The 23,096-nt window shown below is 42.4% G+C and overlaps 2 protein-coding genes across 7 annotated transcripts; both read left to right on the top strand.

The window, feature by feature from the left end:
* The first annotated feature begins 3,353 nt into the window (after positions 1–3,353).
* Positions 3,354–8,671, top strand: LOC120678609 (RNA-binding protein 25-like). Of its 5 annotated transcripts, XM_039959867.1 has the most exons (9): positions 3,354–3,850; positions 4,152–4,257; positions 4,367–4,403; positions 4,904–5,157; positions 5,292–5,444; positions 6,012–6,378; positions 6,465–7,142; positions 7,267–7,796; positions 8,097–8,671. In XM_039959867.1, exons 4-9 carry the CDS (start codon positions 4,906–4,908, stop codon positions 8,346–8,348), a joined length of 2,232 nt encoding a protein of 743 aa, XP_039815801.1. In that variant the 5' UTR covers positions 3,354–3,850; positions 4,152–4,257; positions 4,367–4,403; positions 4,904–4,905; the 3' UTR covers positions 8,349–8,671. The 5 variants fall into 5 exon arrangements, with proteins under 5 accessions (XP_039815801.1, XP_039815798.1, XP_039815800.1 ...); XM_039959864.1 differs by having other exon boundaries at positions 4,367–5,157; XM_039959866.1 differs by having other exon boundaries at positions 4,350–5,157.
* Positions 8,672–15,690: 7,019 nt separating this feature from the next.
* LOC120678608 (DEAD-box ATP-dependent RNA helicase 29-like) lies at positions 15,691–22,771 on the top strand. 2 transcript variants are annotated; one of them, XM_039959862.1, is made up of 12 exons: positions 15,691–16,269; positions 16,546–17,707; positions 17,802–17,859; positions 18,016–18,117; positions 19,473–19,509; positions 19,625–19,701; positions 19,855–19,907; positions 20,613–20,694; positions 20,772–20,822; positions 21,719–21,854; positions 22,179–22,495; positions 22,533–22,768. In XM_039959862.1, exons 1-11 carry the CDS (start codon positions 15,864–15,866, stop codon positions 22,493–22,495), a joined length of 2,481 nt encoding a protein of 826 aa, XP_039815796.1. In that variant the 5' UTR covers positions 15,691–15,863; the 3' UTR covers positions 22,533–22,768. The 2 variants fall into 2 exon arrangements, with proteins under 2 accessions (XP_039815796.1, XP_039815795.1); XM_039959861.1 differs by having other exon boundaries at positions 22,179–22,771.
* The last annotated feature ends 325 nt before the right edge of the window (positions 22,772–23,096 follow it).

Here is a 23,096-nt window from a genome sequence, read left to right as displayed (position 1 = left end):
ACGCGCCACATGGCGGAGGCCGCGGTCTTGATGGTGATGACGCCACCTTGGATCTGCATCTAGTTCTTGGCGGCGCCGTCAGTGGCGAGTGTGTTCATGGGCCCGTTATTAGACTTGAGGCTCCCCAGAAAGTAGTGCACCGGCACGAAAGTGGAATAGCAGCAGCACGGCGGAGGAGCAGCTGCTAGCGTGAGAGGAGCAGCAGTCGTCGGAGGGAGCAGGGGCGACGCGAGGAGGAATGCAGCGGTGAGAGTAGGGGAGGGGGTGGCGCGGGTGGGAGATGGGAGAGAGAGGAGGAGGGAGGGAGGAGAGAGACTGATCGGGGGAAATTCTGATCGGGGAGGGAGGGACGAAAAAAACTAATTCTGATATGTGGACCCCACTAGCTAGTAGTTGATATAGACGATGGGATATAGAGTGTTACATCTACTGAGAAAATTGGTATAAAAGAGAAAATCTTGATGACCAGGATGAAATATTTTTTTTAAAGATGAAAATAGAGTATGACGAGTGAGGACAACCTTAAACTGTCTACGGCGGCTCCTCGATGCCCAAAAAATTTGAGCCCCACATCTGAGTAATGAGCATCTGTTGATGCGCCACAACATCTCCTCGATGCCCAAAATATTTAGAACCCACTACTGCTTCATGCATGATGCTTTGCACCCTCAGACCAAACAAGCAAGATTACCCTCTAGCCAAACAAGCATGATGCTAAAAATAGTAATGAACCTTTTTTTTAATTATAACCAAGATTAGAGCATCTCCAACAATTATTCATTTTTCCCCAAAACTTGTTGTTTGCCAAGTCCCCAAATAAGTATAAGGAGGGGAAAAAGTCTATCTCCAAGAGTTTTCTATTTTTTCTTCCAAAAATGAAAAAAAAATTGGCCCCACAAGATTTCTCCCACGATCTCTGCGGCGCCAAACCCCACCGCTCCCTATCCCTCTCTGTCACGCTGCCGCCTCTCTCCTGCACCCGATCGCCGCCCTCCTAAAGATGGGCGTGGTTCATCCATGGAGCAAACCGGATGCGACCCATCGATCCATTAGTCGTGAATAGGGGCACCGCTTAAACCATTTGATACTAATTGCTTGACCCATTTGAACCGGTGGATATGGTGGGTCGATCCAAATCCTTGCGGCAAGTTGCTTCCACGAGCAGGGACCATAGGCTTGCTTCTTACCCACTGCTTAAGCTCCTGTAATCCAACGTTGGGCTTCAAGTAGTATACAGCCGCAAGACCCCGACGGCCAGTATGGAAGATCGCAAGACTTGAAGTAGCTGCTTTGATACTACCTGCATGAAGATGAAGTCCATGGCTTAACAATACTGCTGCTAGTAAAGTCGCCAACAATGGCCAGACGGCAAGGATGATGAGCCAAGCAGCTGCAGATGGGGCCCATGAGCCTGACACTGGCATGGTGGCGGACATGCTCCCGCCAGACGCGACCTCGAAGAAGATCATCGTGGACGCCATGTGCCGCATGGTGGTGCCGCACAGGCGCATCGACACATTGGTGAGCAGGTCGAGATCAGGTGCGGGCTTGCTAGTGTAGCTGTGCTGTGTGCCGCCAAAGACGTGAGCTTCCCTGATCAGGATCGAACCACTCGAACCAGTGGTTCTTCCGGTTTTGATCCGCTGACCCCACGCCGCTTCGTGGGTCGGAGTAGGATCCCATTTGGATCGTTTTTATGGATCGATTCAACGATCCGCTGGAGCAAACCGCACCACGCCCATCTTTACGCCCTCCCTTCCAGTTCCTTCCTTGTGAATGCAGCCATGGTTGGCACAAACTCTAGACTGGCGCAAATCCTACAAGCCGTAGGGCACAGGGCCAGTGCCACAACAGGCCGCCTTTGCCCAGTCCCAGGCTCCCAGCAAGCCGCCCATGGCCAACGCCCCACATGGCCTGTGCAAGTCCTACAAGCGGGATGGAAAAAATCGTACTTGAATCTTGCCTTAGGCCGGCGGCCGTCTGCTTTCCTCAACGACCTTGCCGCGAAGAGGACCAGGCGCGGTGCCAAGAAGGGCAGGAGAATAGGTGTCGGTAGAAAAATCGGTGGCGGGAAGAGGGATTGGGAGTCATGATGTGTGGTGTCTATCTTTGAGCACAAAGTTGGGCAATATGCCAATTGTTAGGAGATGAGAAATTAGAATATGGAAATATTGAAGAGGTTTTTTTCCAAAAAAATAAGGATGGGGAAAAGAAATAGAGAACTATTGGAGTTGCTCTTACTCGCTGCTTGCTTTTTCTATCTCAGCATCGCAAAGTTGCAATGGTTGCCCCAAAGAAGAGACAGAAGTTTTCATCATCGGTCTTTTGCCACCGTTGTGAACAGTCTTAGAGCAAGTGTTATAGTTGACTGCAAACCAGCTGAATCACCACTGGCAGAGATAGAAATGGAGAGAGAGAGGAGCAGGTGTCTCACCAAACAACAGCTTCGGACGAATATACTCATGCTGCGCTTCCATTCGCTGTTCTACTACTACACTCCCTCCGTATTGGCTGCATGTGCTACTGCAGAGCTGTCAATGCCGTTGCCGCATTAATTGGAAGCCACGCTAGAGTTTATTTAGCTGGCGAGCGGGCTATATTATTGCCCTTGCTCTAAGACACGAATGTGATTAAGCGCACTTGTGCATGGAATTTTGGGCAGTAATTAAGACTATTTATGGTTGAGTGTTTGCGTGTTATGCTTCTATTGAAGAGAAAAGATTCTGTGCATGGAAAAAAAGGACAAAGATGATGACATCATCAATATGCAAGCAAATTCAAAACTAAAAAAAACTATAATTATTAAACCAAATATCCAAATTTAATTTGGATTGTATCATTATCTTTCTTATGATAAGATCTTCAAAACTATACCACACTTGAATATGTTTGTATGATAATTTTTTTAAAAAAATATATTTCAATACTCAATAATGAATTTCAACTACTGAACACTATTATTTTAGCAACACGAACAAATAATAATATACAACGAACAAATATTACACATCATGAACATTTGATTATATAGGATAAATAATAAAAAAATATCACGAACAAATGAGTTAACGTCACAGAATAATTTTTAATGGTAGCGAAAATACTAAAAAGTACAGTTGACTATTTAGTCATCGCACTAATCAAACATGATTTAACTAAGTCATGTTGCTCACGGACCAATCGCATTCATAAATGTTAGCCCATCAACATGGACGGAGGTTAATGGGCCCAGTTAAGAGAAGTCTAATCCTCGCCCAAACAGGCCAAAAGCCCAACAATGCATCCAGATACCAGATCCATCGACCCAGTCAATCCTGATCACCCCAGCGGCCTCCTCGTGCTCGAACTCGAACCAAACCAACAACCACCTCCTCGGCGGCTCCTCCCCCTCCCACCATGGCGGCCGTCGCGCCTCCGCCCGACAACATGGACCCGCCGCCGTCCACTCCCACCTCCTCCGCTCCCGCCGCGGTCACCCCGCCCCCCGCCGCAACCTCCACCCCGCCGAACCCCGGGACCCCCGGCCCTGCGGCGCCAAGCCCAAACCCTAATCCACACCCCGCCCCCGTATCCACACCCCCGGCGGCCATCGCGCCGCCGATGCCTCCCGCGCCTGTCTCCTTCGCCGCCAGCTTCCGCCCGCTCGGCGCCCCTCCGCCGCCGCCGCCGCACCAGGTGCCGCAGTACGGCGTGGTGCCGCCGAACCCGGGATACCCGATGGCGCAGCCGATGCAGCCACCGGGTGTCCCTGGCGTTATGCCTCCGGGCGCCGTGCGCCCGCCGGCCATGTACGCGCCGCCCCAGCCGGGCGCCTACATGCCCCAGCCCGGCGCTGCTGTCCCCCATCCCGGTGGGTCCCCGATCTCCATCTTCGTTAACCTCAGGGACACTCGACTATCCGTTGTTTAAGTAACGACGATTAACCTACGCCTCACCTACTAATCGTGTCTGGTGTCACCACCGAAATCTCAAGGCGCTCTATGGGCTGCTGTGTTGAGGATCTCTAGTGGGTTTGGTGGGAATTGAGAGGATTTGTGTACTGGAACGTGGGTAGGGTTTTGGTTAAGCGTTTAGAGGTGTGGTGAGTTTAGTGTTAGAGAAACTGGGATCCGCTCGCTTGATAACGATGACCGGATATTTCTCTGCTACAGCGGTGGTCGTGCCAGCCGTTACTCCCCACAGCGAGAGGTGCCGGCTCATGTTTCATTCTGCAGCTCTAACTGAAGCTCTAGATCATTTGCTCCCTCACTGAGTGTGGTATGCCGAATGTTTGAATTTGAAATGGTTATGTTTACATTATCTAATTGATTTACATGCTTTAGCTCGACTCACTGCTTAATTAGGCTCAGTTTCTTTATGTACTTAGATGCTTCAGCTGTGGGTTGTTCCAAAAACTTGCTAAGGTATCATGATTTTCTGCTGTTTAAATTTCTTATGCCGGCTATACCTTTTCTGTTTTGGTTTCATTTATTTCTCTTGTTGATACGAAGTGTAGAGATAGTGACACATTTGCCTGAGCTCTTTTATCTTAGTAGTGCATTGCAATGGTGTGAGCTATACCGAGTTTCACAAATAACCAATACAAGTATGTTATCCTGTCCATGAGGCATTGACAGGTAAGGCCAGCTTACTATCTCCTTTCATTTGAGCAAGATATTGCTAGATGTTCGCTCTGGCATTCTGAACCGGCAAGATACGTGCTTATCTATTCAGTCAGTTTTTATGTGTTGATGCCATTGGGTACCTTAAATTGTTTCCGCATTTCTATAATCTCTGATTCCATGTCTTCAGATGTTTAATTGTGCACTATGTGTTCAGAGGTTTAATTTCTGTACTAGGTGTTTTATTTCATGGGTTGTTACTAACGTGGTTGCATAGATGTCTCTTTTGTTTGTCTGTGCAGGAATGCCTCGTTATCCTGCTCCGTATCCTATGGTTTGTCCAGGCTTTGTTCCGCGTCCAATGCCTCCACCAGGTGTCGTGTCAATTCAGCGGCCACCAATGATTCCTGGGATCCGTGGTGTTCCACCTTTGGTAGCCCCAGCTGCCAGGCCACCTCCTCAAGCTGTTAAACCAGCAGATAAACCACCAACTGCAGTTTATGTTGGCAAGATTGCTCCAACAGTAGACAATGATTTCCTTCTTTCACTTCTTCGGGTATGTCTTTTTCTCCTATGATTTTAAGATGTATATATGGAAGGTTTGATTTGTTCCTATATCAGTAGGGTTTTGTGCTTTAGTAGGCAAGTCTGAACTAAAGTTATTTTCTATCTAATTTTGACCATATTCAGCTTTGTGGATCTGTCAAGAGTTGGAAGCGTGCCCAAGATCCAAGTAATGGAAAACCTAAAGGTTTCGGATTTTGTGAATTTGAATCTGCTGAAGGCATTCTTCGTGCAACTCGGCTTCTCAACAAATTGAGCATTGATGGTCAGGAACTGGTGGTATGTGTTGTTGCCTATTTCTTAAAAACATATTGGCTAGCAGTTAGGTTCCCTTGGCTCCTAGGGCGTACATAACTATATGGCATGATAATTGAATACATTTTGCATGTTGTTTTGATATCTGTCTGTACGATAAGGGTAATAGTTCAAATTAGTCTTTCATCATGCCATGAACTTGTTCTGGTTTCTTTATGATCAGAGTGCAAAGTTGAGGAACCAAACTTGGGGGTGGAAATGGATTGAATAAGAATCAGACAGTGCCTTTACCGGATTTGCTTCCCTATATAACACAAATACAATCTTGGATATTCTTGGATATGTATGCAAATGAAATGTTTTACGACTATGATTACAATTTGAATTTTCTTTGCTTCAGTACTAAACTAAGCTTAAAGCGTATAAGCTATCTGTAACGTAGCTTATTTAATTTATGAAATGATGTTTGGTTGCATTTTCATATTTGTTACGTTAACCTTCCTTCATCCTGTTAATCCAAGGTTTCTTTTAGTAGGTTCTTAAACTAATGCTAATTCTATTTAATGTATCCATTCATCTTTTTTATATCAGATTAATATTAACGATGCCACCAAGGAGTACCTGAAAAAATATGTTGAGGAAAAGAAGAGGTTAGAAGAGAAGGCGAAAGAAACAGAAAATGGAGACATGGATAGAACTACAGCTGTTGCTGAAATTGAATCATCAAAGCCTGTCCCTGATGAATCAGATAAAGCAACAGAAGATGCTGGAGATAAGGACAGTGAAGAGAACACTAATAAATTTGGGATCATTACTGATGAAGATTCTGAGGCTGATAAGGATGTTGCAGTAAAAATCAGAATTACTATTGAAGAGTGGTTAAAGACTAGACCACCGCCCCCACCACCACCAGTTCAACCATCAGCAGATAGCTCTGGTGTAGATATGACAAAACCTGGTACATAGTTCCGCTAATTGTGTTTTTTTTTTTTGTGCTTTGCCTGATAATTGATTGTCTTAAAAAATACTTTGTTGCTAATGCAGATTCTGATGATAAGAATGATGCTGATACCGATAAAAAGGCAGTTAATGAAACTGAAAGATCAGAAACTGGCTCTCCTGATAAGAGGAAGGATAGAGAGCGTGACAAAGACAAACGGGACAAAGATTTTGAAAGGTATGAACGTGAACGGGAGCGTGAAAGAGTCAGGAGGGATAGAGAAAGGGATAGAGAGAAGGACTATAAGCATAGAGAAGCAGAAAAGCTATACAGGGATCGCCTTAAGGAGTGGGAATCTAGGGAGAGAGAGAAAGAATATCAACGACAGAATGAAAAGGATAAGGAGAAAGATAGAGAGCGTGACCGCAGAAGGGAGATCCTGAGGCAGGAAGATGAGAGTGATGAAGAGGATAATAGGAAAAGGAAGCGAAGGGGTAGTAGCACACTTGAAGAGAGGAAAAGGAGGAGGCAACGTGAAAAGGAGGAAGATTTAGCTGATAAAATAAGAGAGGAAGAGGAAATTGCAGAAGCAAGGAGGCTGGCTGTAGAGTTGCAAAGGCAGGCAGATGAAGCAGCAGCAGCTGCTGCAGCTGCAGCTGCTGAAGAGTCTGATACACTTATGGATGTTGATGGTGATGATGAAAAAGAAACAAATGCACAGAACAAGCCATGTGTTGTGGAAGAAGATAACATTGCTAGCTTTGCTAATGGTGTTGGTACTGGTGAGTGTGAACATTTTCTTACCAGTTTATCTCATTTTGCCTAGTGCCCTGCTCCTGTTTCGTTTTTTTGATTTGAGAATACCATGTTCCAGTTTCATCCTTTTCTTTTCCTCTCATTTCCCAGGTGGTGGGCTTCATAAACAAAATAACAGTGATGAAACAAGCATGGCACCAGGTCAAATCCCAGATACCAAGCAGAACAGCAATGTCCCAGCAAAGAAACTGGGTTTTGGTCTGGTTGGCTTGGGTAAAAGGACATCTGTTCCATCAGTTTTTGCTGAAGAGGATGACGAGAATAATGTTGATAAAAGCATAAGACCTCTAGTACCTATCGATTACTCCAATGAGGAATTACAAGCTGTGCAGGCCAATTCTTCTGATGGGCCTAATGTTGCAGCAGCTGCTGAGTTTGCCAAGCGCATCTCAGTCTCAAATTCGAAGGAAGAGAAGACCGAAGCCGAGAAGGATAGGAATAGGAGATCCAGTGAAGCTCGTGTTAATGATGAGCGGAGGGAAAAGATTCATGATCGAGAGAAAGAGAAGCCTAAGTCAGAGAACAAGAAGATTTTGGATGCAAAACAATTAATTGACATGATCCCAAGGACGAAGGAAGAGCTTTTTGCCTATGATATAAACTGGGCAATATACGACAAGGTGAAAGCAAATCTATGAACTTGCTTTTTTAATTCACCCGGAAGCTGAATAGTGATGTGTTATTTCATCTGCTCTCAAGTTGTTTTCACTACTTTGGGCATGTGTGTTATTTCTATTGATTTTACTATGATTTTTTATTGTTTGAGCCATCCATTAACAGCTGGTGCTGTTTCCTCTAGTAGTTTCTAGTTAGGATAGATTTGCAAACCGCCTAAAACATATAGTTATTGAATTTATCTGGTTGCACATGTATTTCCGTAGTCATTGTTCAACATTATGATTTGTTTGTTCTTGGTGCAGCATGAGTTGCATGAGAGAATGAGACCTTGGATTTCAAAAAAGATCATTGAATTTCTTGGGGAGGAGGAATCAACTTTGGTGGATTACATTGTGTCCTGCACTAAAGATCATGTCCAGGCAGAAAAGATGCTGGAGCTCCTACAGTCGATTTTGGATGTCGAGGCAGAGATGTTTGTCCTCAAGATGTGGAGGATGCTTATATTTGAGATAAAAAAAGTCGAATCAGGATTATCAGGAAGAGCCAAGGCGTGAAGCTAAGCCTCTTACCTTAGTATGAGCTTTTCTGATTTACGTTACTCATCAACTGTGATATCACCTGTAAGCTCATACTGTGCTACAAGTGGAAAAAGCATTTTTAGTGAGACTGAATTGATGGTTTCTATTTTCTCCTCCGTTGTAGAAATGTATACGAGAAACAATGAGCTATTCTGCGAAGTTACTTTTTTTTGGATAGATTGTATTATTGCATAGGTGATGCAGTTCCTCATCGTCTGCAGCCACCTTGTCCCTTGTGTACTGAGTATGACAATGAATCATGAATGTCAATGCTGGCAGCGGCCACAATTAACACCCAATTCCTGTACTTGCTACATTGTGTGTGTGTGTGTGTGCAAGAAACCATGAAGTTATTCTCTGTAGATTTGCAGTTTAATTTTACACTCTTCACAGTATTTTTGAACTGTTGTGGTTTTGTTATGCTGGGTAGATGACTTTCAGCTTAGTTGTGCCCTACTTTTGTTTCCTTGTTAGCTTTGTGGTTCTTTGTAAATAGACAACAGGAGATGTTATCGACTGTGTATGGTCTGTAAGTTCTCTTGCGTCTTTTAATTTCATATTCTGCTTGCTGGTTTTTCTTTTGTATTACCATTGGTCAATTTATTTAACTCTGTCCACACTTCCTGTTACTGAGACTCGTTACATTACCCATGTTCTGTGGAGATCAGGCGTTGTATCCCAACTCCATAGCAATGTATTTCTTTTAAAAAAAACTCCATAGCAATGTAAAATATAGTAGGAAGTCGCTTGGTAGAGTAGAGATTGAAAAAATAAAAAAGGAATTCAATTTCAGAGATAAATGACCGGGAGCTACGTCGATAATACATGGCCTATCTGGCTATCTTCACTGGGCGTTGCACCATGGTTAGCGATGAAAACATATGGAAAAACCTCATTTCTACTTCCGTTTCTATATTTTTTGGCGGAAACGGGATCGGATTCGGAAAATACGGGTACGGAAACGGGATCGGAAAATATGGGTACGGAAACGGGATCGGGTTATGCAGAAGTACGGAAACGAACCAATACGGACGTTGAGCCGGAAAGAATAACGCAATCAAATATTCTCGAGTATACATTAACAAAGTCACAAAATAATATACATGTACGAAGTTATTAGTTCAATATTCACTAGTATGCCATGTGTTAATATGTTAACATGCATACTTAGTGATTGGTATGTTTTTGAACATATCAATTTTTAGACATATCTTATGTAGATTAAAAACGGGATGAAAAATGAAATAAATACAGGTCAATTCCATGTAAAAACGGGATTCCTCGGAAACGGACAGAGAAACCTCATTTCTACTTCCGTAAGTACGGAAACGGGATCCCACAAATACGGAAACGGACGGACAAAAATAGAAAACAGAACGGGTCGGAACGGGAATATTTCCGTCCGTTTTCAACCCTAACCATGGTCCCTGAAATGTGAGCTCCGGACGGCATGATCAAGCTTTTAGTAGTAATCCACAGCTGGATGCTCTCTTTTGAAATAATCCGTGCATTTTGCGTACAATTTATTAGTAGCAAGTGGTACCCCCAAACTCTGCTACGATATAATGACATTTTCATGAATAATTAATAAGGTAATGACTTCTTCTCGGCCGGCCGTAATTTGACTCTTCCGCATGGCACACTTATCTGAAATCCATTCAACCATTAAGCGGCCACAAAGATAAACGATTTTTCACTCTCCGTCTATTTCTCAGAGACAAACCTCCCATGTATCCCCTCCACCGCTCCACCAACTGGGTCCCAGCCTCCCTTGACCTTGCTCCTCTGCGACCGCCCCTTCCCCATCTCCAGTGCGGCGTGGCCCTCCACAGTTCCTCCGACCTCCTCCGTGACCGCCCCTTCCCCATCTCCTAGGCGGCGCGGTGCAGGCCGGCGCGCCGCAAGGCTGCGCGGCGCGGAGGGGGCAGCGTGGAGGGGTGCGAGAGGGGCGGCGTTGGCACGGCAAGCGGAGCGGACACGCGAGGGGTCAGCGTTGGAGGGCACGAGCGGGTCTGCGCAGGGCGGCTGGCATGGAGGGGTTCGGAGCGGCGCAGCAGGGCGGCGCGGCCTCGTCAAGCAGAGGGAGCAGATCGAGCAACGCGAAGCGCGCATCATCCAAACTCCTAAGGTGCGTGCTTTCATTTTGCATCCTCACATTTCTCTTCTAGGGTTAGTCACTCTCTACTCCCTCACTTGCGTTCCCTCGAATCCAGTGATTTTGCGTGGTTGGAAGCGTAGATCGGAGGTGGAGAGGCAAGGGATGTGCACAGACATCGTATGTCCCCATTATTTCCATGAAGCGTGGTTGGAAGCGTAGATCGGAGGTGGAGAGGCAAGGGATGTGCACAGACATCGTATGTCCCCATTATTTCCATGAATTTTCATCGTATGCCTTTTTTGTTCCAAAGTGAACTGGCTTTTTGGGAATTATTGACTGTTAGTACCACGTAGTAGAGATCAGTCTACCTTATGCTGAATGGTTTTTTTTAGGGAACTCATGCTAAATGAACTAGCATTTTGGTAAAACTCATAAGCATTTTAATCTAATGTAGTTTACCGTGCAAATCCAGTATCGTGATTGAATATGCATTGCCTGTATTTGACGGTCAGTACCACATAGTAGAGATCATTCTACCTTATCCTTTTATGTAGAATAGATACATGTCCCTGCAATAGGAAAACTTTTTGACTCATTGCTCTGTGCTTATGATTCATCAGTGCCCTCTTTACTTCATTTTGTTATCCATCATGCTTAATCATCATTCATATCAGCCCTAGAACACTGATTTTTCTGCTGAGCTTCTCTGATTTTTACCCTGGACGTGTGATGATATGGTTTGGCCATGTTCTAGGAGTATTACCCTTTCATTTTCAGTTAAGCAATTTTTTTCTATTATCTATGAGCATTTTCAAGGAATGGTTAAGCTTTTATTTATTATGCATTAGCAATTTTGCAATTGTATCTTGGCACTCTTTTTAACAATATGTGTGATCAGCTTACTGTATCTTTTGTAACTTTTAGTTTTGCTAACTTTTTTATGTGATCACCTTAAATGATCATGTCATTAGGCAAATAACATGGACTTGATTTACACAATAATATAGGTAGGGATCAGGCAATAATATTGTTCTAAATAGGCAATAATATGGTTAGCAATAGACACTTTTTTAGATAAGCAATAATACTACAGTAGGGTTAGTTGTTGATGTATCTGTAGCAACAAAACAGTAATACTAAGAATAGATGGAACTGTAGCATTGGTATCGGTAGGCAGATTGAAGTTTGATAGTGTTGGATCCTGCCATAGCTGCTGTCCTATAGTGTTGGATCCTGCCATAGCCGCTGTCCTATTGCCTTTTCTTTGCATTTCATTAATTTCAGAGTGCATCATATTAAACGTACTGCCCTTCACACTTCGCATTATACCCTTGAATTTTTATTTTCTACTTTTTTTTTAGAATATATACAGAATAGATTTTGAGTGTATATGTGCATTATCTTAAGGAGGGAGGGAGGGAAATTTGTTGCTGTAGGTGCCCGGTTTGGCCCCAAGCATGCCAACCGAACAAGACTGTTGTAGGTTTGGATGGTTTTTTTAGTAGCGGGGAATAACCCAATGAACATCCCTGAACAATGCATATGGCACATAGCTTACGGATTTTGCTTAGCGTAGTTAAATACATTGATACCCCAACTACATCACTGCACTATGCAACTTTTTTATTACAAACAGGCATTAATCTGATTTTGGATAGGCAATAATTTGCTATTAATTAGGCAAAGTACTATCTCAAAAAGGCTTTATTCTGCATTGGAACTGAATGTGTTTCTCTACTAATGAAGATATATTCAACTGCTGTCGTCTTCTGATCTAGGCTTTAGGATTTAGGACTTCTGTCGAACGGTGTTTTGGCTTGTCTGTAATAATTCTGCTTACTTCCTTGCTTCTGTCGTCTACTTAGTAATCCTAGCGCTAAAACTCCTTTTACTGGATTCCCCTAGCGTGAAAGTCAGGCGGGGGTCTTCTAGCACTCTCTTCCCCTCGGCTCTTCTAGCCTTCTGCTGTTCTACAAACTCTGTAATTCCGTTTATGAAATGGAATTGGGGATGTGCCTTTAGCCTGATTTGCACTTTGTAGTTGGATTCGTCCATTTTCCAGTCTAAAATTTGCTTATAAGGTCGAGTGCATTCTGGTAGTGCTATTGCTAATAGGTGGTTGGGATGTGGACAAATGTTAGCTCCTGCGCTGTCAATGGTTAAGTTTGGTGGGTGAATATATGACATATTAGATAAATTGGTTGCAATACTGACATTCTAGACCCCTTGATTATTTGCTTGCCACTTCTCATGATTCAAGAAATAGTGAATGGATATAGTATGTTGCAGATAGTGCTGATTGCTGAATATGTGTTAGATGCGGTATCCTGCAGGGAGGTGGTGAAACACTACTGGTTTGTTCAATACTTCTATGTGACAAAGGAGATTAAGAGCAAGTGAACAAGCAATCCTATTTCTAAAGGATGTAGCTTTGGTCTGGGGACCTGTGTAAAGATAGGACAGAACTACAATTTGTTTCTGTAATTATACTAGACAAAAGCAGGTTGTGATCGTGTGAGTTTGTGCAAGGCACTTATGATTCAGTAATCATGAAATTTGACAAAACAAAATCCTACAGTTGTATTGAAGTGAATGAATTACCTTTGTGTTGTAAATGGATTAAATGGGAACATACTGGTAATGAAATGTGACTGGTTTGTGCATGATTGGTAACAGGGTAAAATCAGTTTATCAAAGGCTTTCCATTGTTTTGTAACACGCTAAGTGATTTTTTTGCTGTTCATATCTGTATAGAAGCCTCGAGCTTATTACATCATCCAAAAAAATATTTTATGTTTATGATTGAGGGGTTAGAGCTGGAACCTGTTTGCATTTCCTTTCTCACCATTAACTGAGCTGTGATTGTAGGGAGCTTGGATTTTGTATGGGAGCAATAGATACATGTCTCAACCAATATATGTCTAAGGAAGAAAAAACAGGCTGGTAGGCAATACCATATACCCTCTCGGATTCATTTTGTTGGCAACTTCCGCTGAATCATCAAGCAATTTATTCATTTTATTGTAGCATTTTTTCATTCTGATTCTAGCACTTTCATGTGTTCCTACTGATAATTTTGTGGATTTTATGTATGCATCTTATGCTAAACCAGCATGCAAATTAATCATACTAGCTAAGCACTTTTGGATTATGATTTTTAGCATTTTTTTCACGTATTGTGACCATCTGCCGTTTTTTTGTTGTAACATTCAATTCATACAATTCATGTGTAATAGCATATTTTCTAAATTATATTACTATACTATACAATGGCTAAGTTGAGATTACCTGTCAACCTCACAAGAGCTGGGACCAACAAGCCATCAGTAGATAGATTGGAAGAGCATACAAAAAATTTAAGGTAGTTCAAATTTCTGTTTACATGATTGCTTTTTTTTTTCTAAAACATTGTTGGTGCTTCATGAGTGGCTCTGCTACTTTAGTTGTGATCGTTAGAGATATACCTACATGTTGAATGATGATTGCCCCTCTTTAATAAATGTCGCAACATGTTTCTCACTAGACAAAAATATATGGTTTTCATTAGGCAATAACATGGTTTTCACTAGGCAATAATATGGCTTTCATTAGGCAAAAACATTGTTTTTGTGTTAGTCAATATTATACTATTTTCACTGAAAATTATACTTATTCCTTATAGCATTTCTATAGCTTTTGATATGCAAATTATATTTTCTGATTTTGCAAATGTGTTTCTAGTGTTTTGTGCTATTCTGAATCACTGGCACAGCTGGATATAATAAACTAATATCTGCACCATTATATGATTCTGATCTACAAGCATATATATTTAACTAGAATGATACATCATGTTTTCACCCTCAATTATAGGCTTTTATTTCCTCTTGTTTTGGCAGTATTTGTGCTAGATCCTACATATTTTATGATACAAGCATCTCTGATTCTTTATTAGGCAATAATATATATAGGAATTAGGCAATAATATTATTTCAGATAGGCAATAATATGTATTACAATCCAGCAAGGTTTCAGATGTCAGGTACATGGAAGGTTTTTTCATGCTATGTTATTGCAAACATTGGTTCCATTTTTTAGTCATGGCTTGCTTTCTTGGCCAGTAAATTGAATTTTAGGTCAATGTGCTTTTCTTCCTGTCATTGGACCTGTCTAATAGCTTGGACCTGTCTAATAGCTTTGCTGGTATTTTCAGCGGGTTCTGCCAGCTGCAGCTTGACATTGTTTAGAGTAATAGAACATTAATGAATATATCATTTCTTTTCCATTTTTCATTACACTTGGCTCTAAATTAGGTAATAATATAAAAGGAATTAGTCAGTATTGGTTCCAAATAAACAATTATTTAGGCATAACAATATACTTCATTAAGCAATTTTGTTTCAGTATCTCACAATTAATTTTTTTATTGGTTGCCAGCAATGTTAATACAAGCAATAATTCTTCACCCTACTAATTAGGGTATTGTTTTTTGGACCTCTATTATTTACATAGTTGCATGTCCTCTGATTTTTGTGTTTTGTTTCATTATATTTGCAGGTCACTGAAGTATTGAACGTGAATGCAAATTGGAAGGCATTTGGAGCAATTAGAAGCATATATATTTAACAGTCGGGAGCACATATTTAGTATATTTTGCAAATTTTGATTCATATTGTGCAGTAATGAAAATTGTAGGCAAATCAATAGGTAACTTTTGTAGGTCTAAAATTGTGAAACATGATGTTGCATGACATTTATACGATCTTTTATTTCCGTCAGAGGCTGATGCTGTGCCTTATGAAGTGCTTGACAATTTGTCTCTTGCATGGTAGTTTTTGTTCTGTGATGTTTATTATTTGCCTAAACTACATACCTGATGACGTTCTGAACTGCTTGGAGGAAAAAAACAAATTTGTTGGATTGTGAATTGAGTGATATTTAACGTCTGGGCTACCGGTGGCATGCCACTGTAGGGAAGAAAAAATATAAAAAAGCAAATTTACAAAAATAGAAAAATGCATGCTACGAAGAATTGATTGGCTTTTTTAATTTGAGCGGCCGTACGGCCGGTCTAAATTACGGCTGTCCGTACATTAGTCATGTCCTTCTAAACTACTAGTAAAAACATAGTGTGGACCAAGAAATGGGCAAGATTCTCTCTCGGCCCACGAATGTGTTTCTCGTCGGCCTAGCCCATCATCCCAACCTTGCCTCGCCGCGCAAGTTGCCTCTCTCCCGGTCTCGCCTCCCCCACCCCCCGGCCTCGCCGCCGCGGCGGCCGACATTGATAAAGCCCTAAACCCACCCCTTCTCTTCCCCCCCTTTCCCTTCCTTCCCTCCTGCCATCCAAGGCTCGCTTGATCCCCAACAAGTCCAAATCCAGCAGGAAGCCCAAGCCCTCGTCGTCCTCCGGCATGGACGCCGCGGCGGACCCGAACACAGAGCCGCAGCGGCGGCCGAAGCGGGAGAGGTCGGCGGGCGGGGGCGGCAGCAAAAAGTCCGGCGGGAGCAAGAAGGCCAAGTCGGGCGGGTTCGAGACGATGGGGCTCTGCGAGGAGGTGTACCGCGGGGTGCGCCACAAGGGGTACCGCGTGCCCACGCCGATCCAGCGCAAGACCATGCCGCTCATCCTCGCGGGCGCCGACGTCGCCGCCATGGCCCGCACCGGCTCCGGGAAGACCGCCGCGTTCCTGCTGCCCATGCTGCACCGCCTCCGCCGCCGCGACCCGGGCGCCGGCGTCCGCGCGCTTATCCTCTCCCCCACGCGCGACCTCGCGATGCAGACGCTCAAGTTCACCAACCAGCTTGGCAAGTTCACAGGTGCGTGCCCCCCGTGCCCGTAGTCATGCCAATGCGTCGTTATGCGCGTTCTCAGCTTTGCTTGTGTAGCAATCAAGCTGTGAATTATGTTATTTTAGATTTTTACCGATTAAGATTTCTATGGCACTTATATGACCATGTTGAGTATATTATGTTTGTATCCTTGTGCAATGTGGACATCACTTTTTATGTTTCCCACGGTGTGTCTCTTCACTGGAAAATATTGTCACAATTCAATAATCAAGTACTGACATGATTCTTTTTCTCATCTTCTAGACCTCAGAACCTGCGTAATTGTTGGTGGCGATAGCATGGAGAGTCAGTTTGAGGAGCTGGCAGAGTGCCCTGATATCATAATTGCCACGCCAGGCAGGCTCATGCACCATTTGAATGATGTTAAGGACATGACTCTTCGTTCAGTGCAATATGTTGTGTTTGATGAAGCCGATTCCTTGTTTACAATGGGGTTCGCAAAGCACCTGCATGATATTCTAAAGAAGCTAAGTGATACGCGACAAACATTGCTCTTTAGTGCCACTTTGCCGAAAGCCCTTGCAGACTTTGCAAAAGCTGGTCTGCGTGATCCACAGATGGTCAGGCTCGATTTGGACAAAAAGATCAGTCCTGATCTCAAGCTTGTCTTCTTCACGCTGCGCCAGGAAGAGAAGCTTGCTGCATTACTGTATTTGGTCAGGGAGCGCATCAGCTCCGAGGAGCAGACAATAATTTTTGTTTCAACCAAGCATCATGTAGAGTTCTTGAACATTTTGTTCAGAGAAGAGGGTTTAGAACCTTCCCTATCCTACGGTGCTATGGATCAAGAAGCTCGTATGATCCATATTTCAAAATTCAGGGCAAGGAAGACCATGCTACTTATTGTGACAGATGTTGCTGCAAGGGGCCTGGATATTCCATTGCTGGATAATGTAGTTAACTGGGACTTCCCAGCAAAGCCTAAGTTATTTGTTCATAGAGTTGGTCGAGTAGCTAGACAAGGTAGAAGTGGAACAGCATATACATTTGTCACCTCAGAGGACATGCCATACTTACTGGACCTGCATCTTTTCCTTTCGAGGCCTCTCAAACCTGCTCCAACAGAAGAGGAGCTTCTAAAAGACATGGACGGCATAAATATGAAAATCGATCAAGCCATTGCAAATGGGGAATCAGTGTATGGGCGTTTTCCTCAAACAGTCCTTGATCTTGTCTCTGATGGAATAAAAGAAGTCATTAGTAGTTGTACGGAGCTGATTGCATTGGAAAAGCCATGCGCTAATGCTTTCAGATTGTATCTGAAGACTCGTGCTATGCCTTCTAAAGAATCTATCAAAAGGGCAAAAGATTTACCTCGTGAGGGTCTTCATCCAATTTTCAGGGATGTTCTTCGGTCAGATGAGCTTTCAGCTCTTGCATTCTCAGAACGCCTGAAATCATTTAGGTAGTTATTGTTCTAGCCCAAAAAACATGTTTATCTTGTTTTTGTTTACGTGGTATCATCCAATGGAGCTTCCTCACCCCAAATCAATTTTCAGGCCAAAGCAGACTATTTTAGAGGCTGAAGGTGAAGCTGCTAAAGCAAGAAACTCTAAGGTAACGCAAAACCTTTTTCAACATCATATTCTTAGGTTCACATGCAATAAGCAGCCAACATGCCAAAGCCTCTAATACCAATTTATGGTGTAACATGATTTTTACATTTCACAATATGTCATAGAAACATTATTAATCATTTTGGCTTGCTTGTAGGGTTCTAATCAATGGCTAGACGTGATGAAGAAGAAACGAGAAGTTCATGAGGGGATTATAAATTTAGTTCATCAAAAGAGTTCTGTTGATCCAAGGCCAGAGGTAATTGTTGAAAAGTTAATCCTGTTTGTTCTATCAAACCTAGCATTTTCATACAACCAGCTGAATATGTAGTACTGACAAACCTTAGGAACCGGGCACCATTGAAGGCATAGCCTTTGGTCTACTTGACTATCAGAGCTCAACCATGGAAAAAACCTTTGAAATGCTACCTTTTCTATTGATAATACTATTCGTTCGGGGCTGTAGTATTAGATACATCGAATATCTGTAAGTGAACCTCACACCAAATTGAAAAAGGTCAGTTGTTCCAGCAAATATGTCTACCGCTGAATAGAGTCATGGAAGAATGCATTTCTTGCAGAGCTGCTCATCATAACAGTTGATTGCATTCACTCAGGATCAGTATCTCACAAGCGTTATGTGAACGGTAGTTATTACCTAACAGCAAGGGTTAGGTCAGGTACATGCAGCCCAGCCTGCCTAAGCTGACTGTCATCTGCAGAGACTGGCAACTAGGTGGATTTTGCACAGTCCCATTGCACGGAGTGCTCAGTAATGGTTTTTAAAACACTGAGTAGGATTTTGACAATCTTGTTTTTGTGTTTTTTGTCTGTTGACTCAGTATAAATACTCGACCAACCTAGGAGGAACTACATCTCATTGTAAATAAGATAAAACATATCATTGTAAAGAAGAAGGAATAGCCGCCTAAATTCGAACCAAAGATGAGCCTGGGCGGTCAGAGTGCAAACCAACACCCCTCATCGCCTTGAACGATTCTAAGCATTATATAATTTGTACTTAAGTATGCTAGTTAAAACCGTACCACATGCATGTTTAGAGATTGGTTTACTTCTTCAATGCTTAGAACGAGTAAGCTGAATTGTTTACTAACTCAACTTTGTCTGCTAACTGCAGACAAACTGTGAGATTTATTATGCGCATAGATCAGTTAGCAAGTATTTTAGGCTTCCTCAAGATTTTGCTTTTGCCTTACTTGTTTAAGAATATAGGCAGACCTCTGTATTAGTTTCCCTGAGCAATCAACACTGCTCCTGCCATTCCCTCAGTCTTAGTCGTATTATATTGTAATATTCCCGCATGTGTTGCAGTACTCTGCAATTGTGCTTAAACATAGTTGTAAAACATGGTAATGTTTTTTATTATACAACCAGCACACGCATCAGCAATGTCTTTGTTTATTTTATATGTAACTTGGATTGTTGCTATGGTAGTGCATCCAGTTTGACAGTTCGTAGTTGGAACAGTGAATGTTAGTGGGCAGCTTCTCTTATTACCCTTTTTTTAGTTTGTCTAGCAGTGCTACATTAAAGATGGCACTTTTCTTTCATGCTTTGTGCAGTAATTTATGGTCTATCTTTTTTTCCATGCAGGAGGAAGAGGATGACATTTCAAATTGGGAGAAGAAAGGTCTTAATTTCTTACTTCCTTTTAATTTTTCTATACTGTATCTTGAGCTCGGTCAGTATTTCTTGTGCTTGTGCATCATTCTTACTCTGTCTTTTTGTCCTTTCCCTCATTCCAGAAGTTTGTGGTACGAAGCGGAAGTCACAGAGCTTTAGGGATGAGGACTGCTACATAAGTTCAGTACCTCAGAACCAAGTATGCCTTGTACACCCTGCTCAAAGAGTTATCCTATATAGTTTGTACTGCACTAGAAATGTTGATCCAGTTCTTAACATACAGACTTACAGTTGGTTGTAGTAGTTTCAGCCTAACATCAAGTTCTGTTTTTTTTTTTTGGTTCTCCTTCAGCATTTGGAAGATGGGTTGTCAGTGAGGAATAATGAAGGATTTGTTGAAAATAGGTATATGCTTCCTGATATATGATTGGAAGTGAGCCGTTTACTTTATGTCCTTATTGCAATTCCGCAATAGCCATTGATGATTATTTCTTCTAGGCCTAGGGCAAGTAATGTTTGTTTTAAGTACAAGTCAAATTACAAATTGAAAATGTGATCTTGATTCTTGAGTAGATTTTTATTTGTTTAATGTTTATTGACATGTGTTGCTTTGGGCTTTGCTGTACTTAATTGTGAAATTGTTGTGGAAGGACTCCTTTTGTCACATCTGAATGCAGTTTAGCAAATCACGGGATCCCAAGTTTTAATGTGTCTATTTTATCTCACATGTTCGTTGAGTAACTCTGTCAGCATTTTCTGTCATTTGAGATGCAATGGTGACAACTGCTGTAACATGAATGTAACAGCAGTTGACAAAAACCATATATCTGAAAGCAGTTCCACCAAGACACTATTACAACCCACATCAATAGCAAATGGATTCTTAATGTCATTTGATCTTCTCATATCCAGCATATTGAGCATATCATGGTTCAGCAAAATGTGTGTAAACCTCATACTTCATAGGATCTGCCTTGCTCTTTATATGTTGTTAAAGACAATACTTTGGATGTACAATACTTTGGCAATATCTGAAATTTTATCTACTTCTTGAAATTGAGAGTGCAGTCCTGTGCCATGCTTTAAATCAAGCTTACTGCTGTCATGCAGATTGGATGCTGCTGTTCTTGATTTAGTTGATGATGAAGCCTCTGGTATGCAAACACAGAAAACTCGGTATCACTGGATGAAGGTATAAATTTTTCCTAGTAACATTAGTATGTTAAACATATTGCATACTCAGTCAGTATGCCTATTTTACTACTGCAGAACAAATTTGTCAAGTTGAACAGTGGGGATCGTGTGACAGCTACTGGAAAGGTAAATCTCTTGCATGTTATGTGCTATTATGTTTTAAGCAACACTGAAACTGTACAGTTTGTTGACATGTATAAATTGCAGACTGTCATCTTGAATAAATTGACAGGCACAAGCTGCATTTCAGTCATTTCCCCCCTTTATTGTGCTCTCCTAATATGCCAATGTTGCGCCTGCTGTGACTTGTGAATACTCCCTCTGTTTTTATTTACATGTTGTATTTGTATTAGGTTTGTCCTAAGTCAAACTTGGCAAACTTTGACCAAATTTATAGAAAAAAGTAATAACATTTACAATACCAAATTTGTTTCATTGAATCCACCATGAAATATATGTTGGTATTTTTTATGTTGGATAGAATAGATGTTGCTATATTTTTCTATAGATTTGGTCAAAGTTAGTTAATTTTGACTTAGGACAAACCTAATACGACGCGTAAATAAAAACGGAGGGAGTATATGGCCGTTTGATGATGTTTTGTAGCATGAAATAGATCTGGAAAACACCAATTGTATGCTATATTTTTCTATAGATTTGGTCAAAGTTAGTTAATTTTGACTTAGGACAAACCTAATACGACGCGTAAATAAAAACGGAGGGAGTATATGGCCGTTTGATGATGTTTTGTAGCATGAAATAGATCTGGAAAACACCAATTGTACTTTCAAAAGTACATGTTGAACCACTTTTCTGAAAATTCGGATGCTATAGTCAAACAGAAAATGGAATTTCATGAAAGTGGATAATAGGCCAACTGTAAGCAGTAGCACATCAATGTTTTTTTTTGGTAACTACTTTTATGTCATGGGGAGGGTGGATTGTGAGCTCTTTTCCTTCATTAGTCTCTGATGTCAGTGAAAGGTCAAATAAGTTCTAAATCTGCTCCCAACTTTTCTTAGATTAAAACGGAAGGTGGTGCAAAGATAAAGGCATCCGCAACTGGGATCTATAAGAGATGGCAGCAGAGGACACACAAATCTATCAATATTGGTGGGAAATCTGGCAACTTTGCAGAAGAGGGCACATCCAGTGCAGGTAATGCTTTCTGAGCTGCATGCCAGTCCTTGTTTTGTTTTCAATTCGTTGCATGTTGGACTTTTAAAGGATTTGTCAATTCTCTTAATCTTGGCATGAAAACTAATGTGTTCTCTCATATGTTAAGATTGTTGAAGTGCTTAGTTGGTTGAGTGAATTAGTCACTGTCATTTCGTAATTAGTACTTTCGCTATCTTCTTATACAAGTGTGTTGACATGGCTCATTTGAGCTTGTGCTGTTAGTAGTACAACTTTAAAATCACTGAACTCTGGAAAAGCTATATACATAACCAGTATCTGATGGATGCCATGGCCGCTGTGCAGGTGGCTATCATGGAGGGAACAAGAAACACTTCCCAGGTGGCCGAGGATGCAAGTTCATACCGAACGCCAATGTGCCCTCTGAGATAAGGAACCCCGAGCAGATGCAGAAGAGCAGGCATCAGAAGGCGATGGAGATCACGCGGCTGAAGAACAAATCCGCGAAGGACGGCAAGTTCCAGAAGAACAGGCGGCCCGACGGGAGGGGGAGGGGGAGGGGGAACGGGAAAGGAGCTGGGAAAGGAGGGTTTGGGAAAGGGAAAGGGCCCGGTAAAGGAGGGAAAGGCAAGGGCAAAGTGAAGGGCAAGGGCGGCAGATGATCGATGCTCCGACCGAGCGTCTAACTGGCTCGGTATGTTTTGGAAGCAGAAGGGTAGTGGTGTAAGATCCAAGAGCGGCGATGTTCCAGCATTGCAGGGGACAGCAACTGTGCTGCTCACAGTTTTGCTTGACAATTTGATTTGTGTGGTAGTGGGCAAATGTATGCAGGACCTTAGTGCGAAACCACTGTGTCGTGTGTTCTGATGAATGGATCCGTTGATGTGGATCAATGACGAAGCAAGATTCCTCATTGGTAATTTCTTGTTAGCATACAACTAGAGTCTACGTATTTTTTATACACGGTGTGCCATTTTTTGCCCGCCAAAGTTCCTCCGATCGCGGTGTTTGTGCGGCACCGTTGTTGTCTGGAGCTTTCTGTGACGACCACACCTGCCCCTGCCCCATGGCGACCAGCCGACCACGAGATGCCCTCTGCCTGCTAACTGCTAGGGCGGCATCTACCATTTGCTAACTGGTTGTTGCTCTAGGTGCTAGGATTTTTTAGTGGTGGGGGGGGGGGGGGGGGGGGGGGCGGTAGTAGCCTACAAGGTAGGCGCTAGAGTTAGCCAAAGCCAGATCAGAGAGCCCCGGCATCTTGGC

The sequence above is a fragment of the Panicum virgatum genome, chromosome 6N (assembly GCF_016808335.1).
Source record: "Panicum virgatum strain AP13 chromosome 6N, P.virgatum_v5, whole genome shotgun sequence".
NCBI classification, from domain to species: Eukaryota; Viridiplantae; Streptophyta; class Magnoliopsida; order Poales; family Poaceae; genus Panicum; species Panicum virgatum.
Note: the sequence above shows the minus strand (reverse complement) of the source record. Positions and strands in the feature narration are given on the sequence as shown.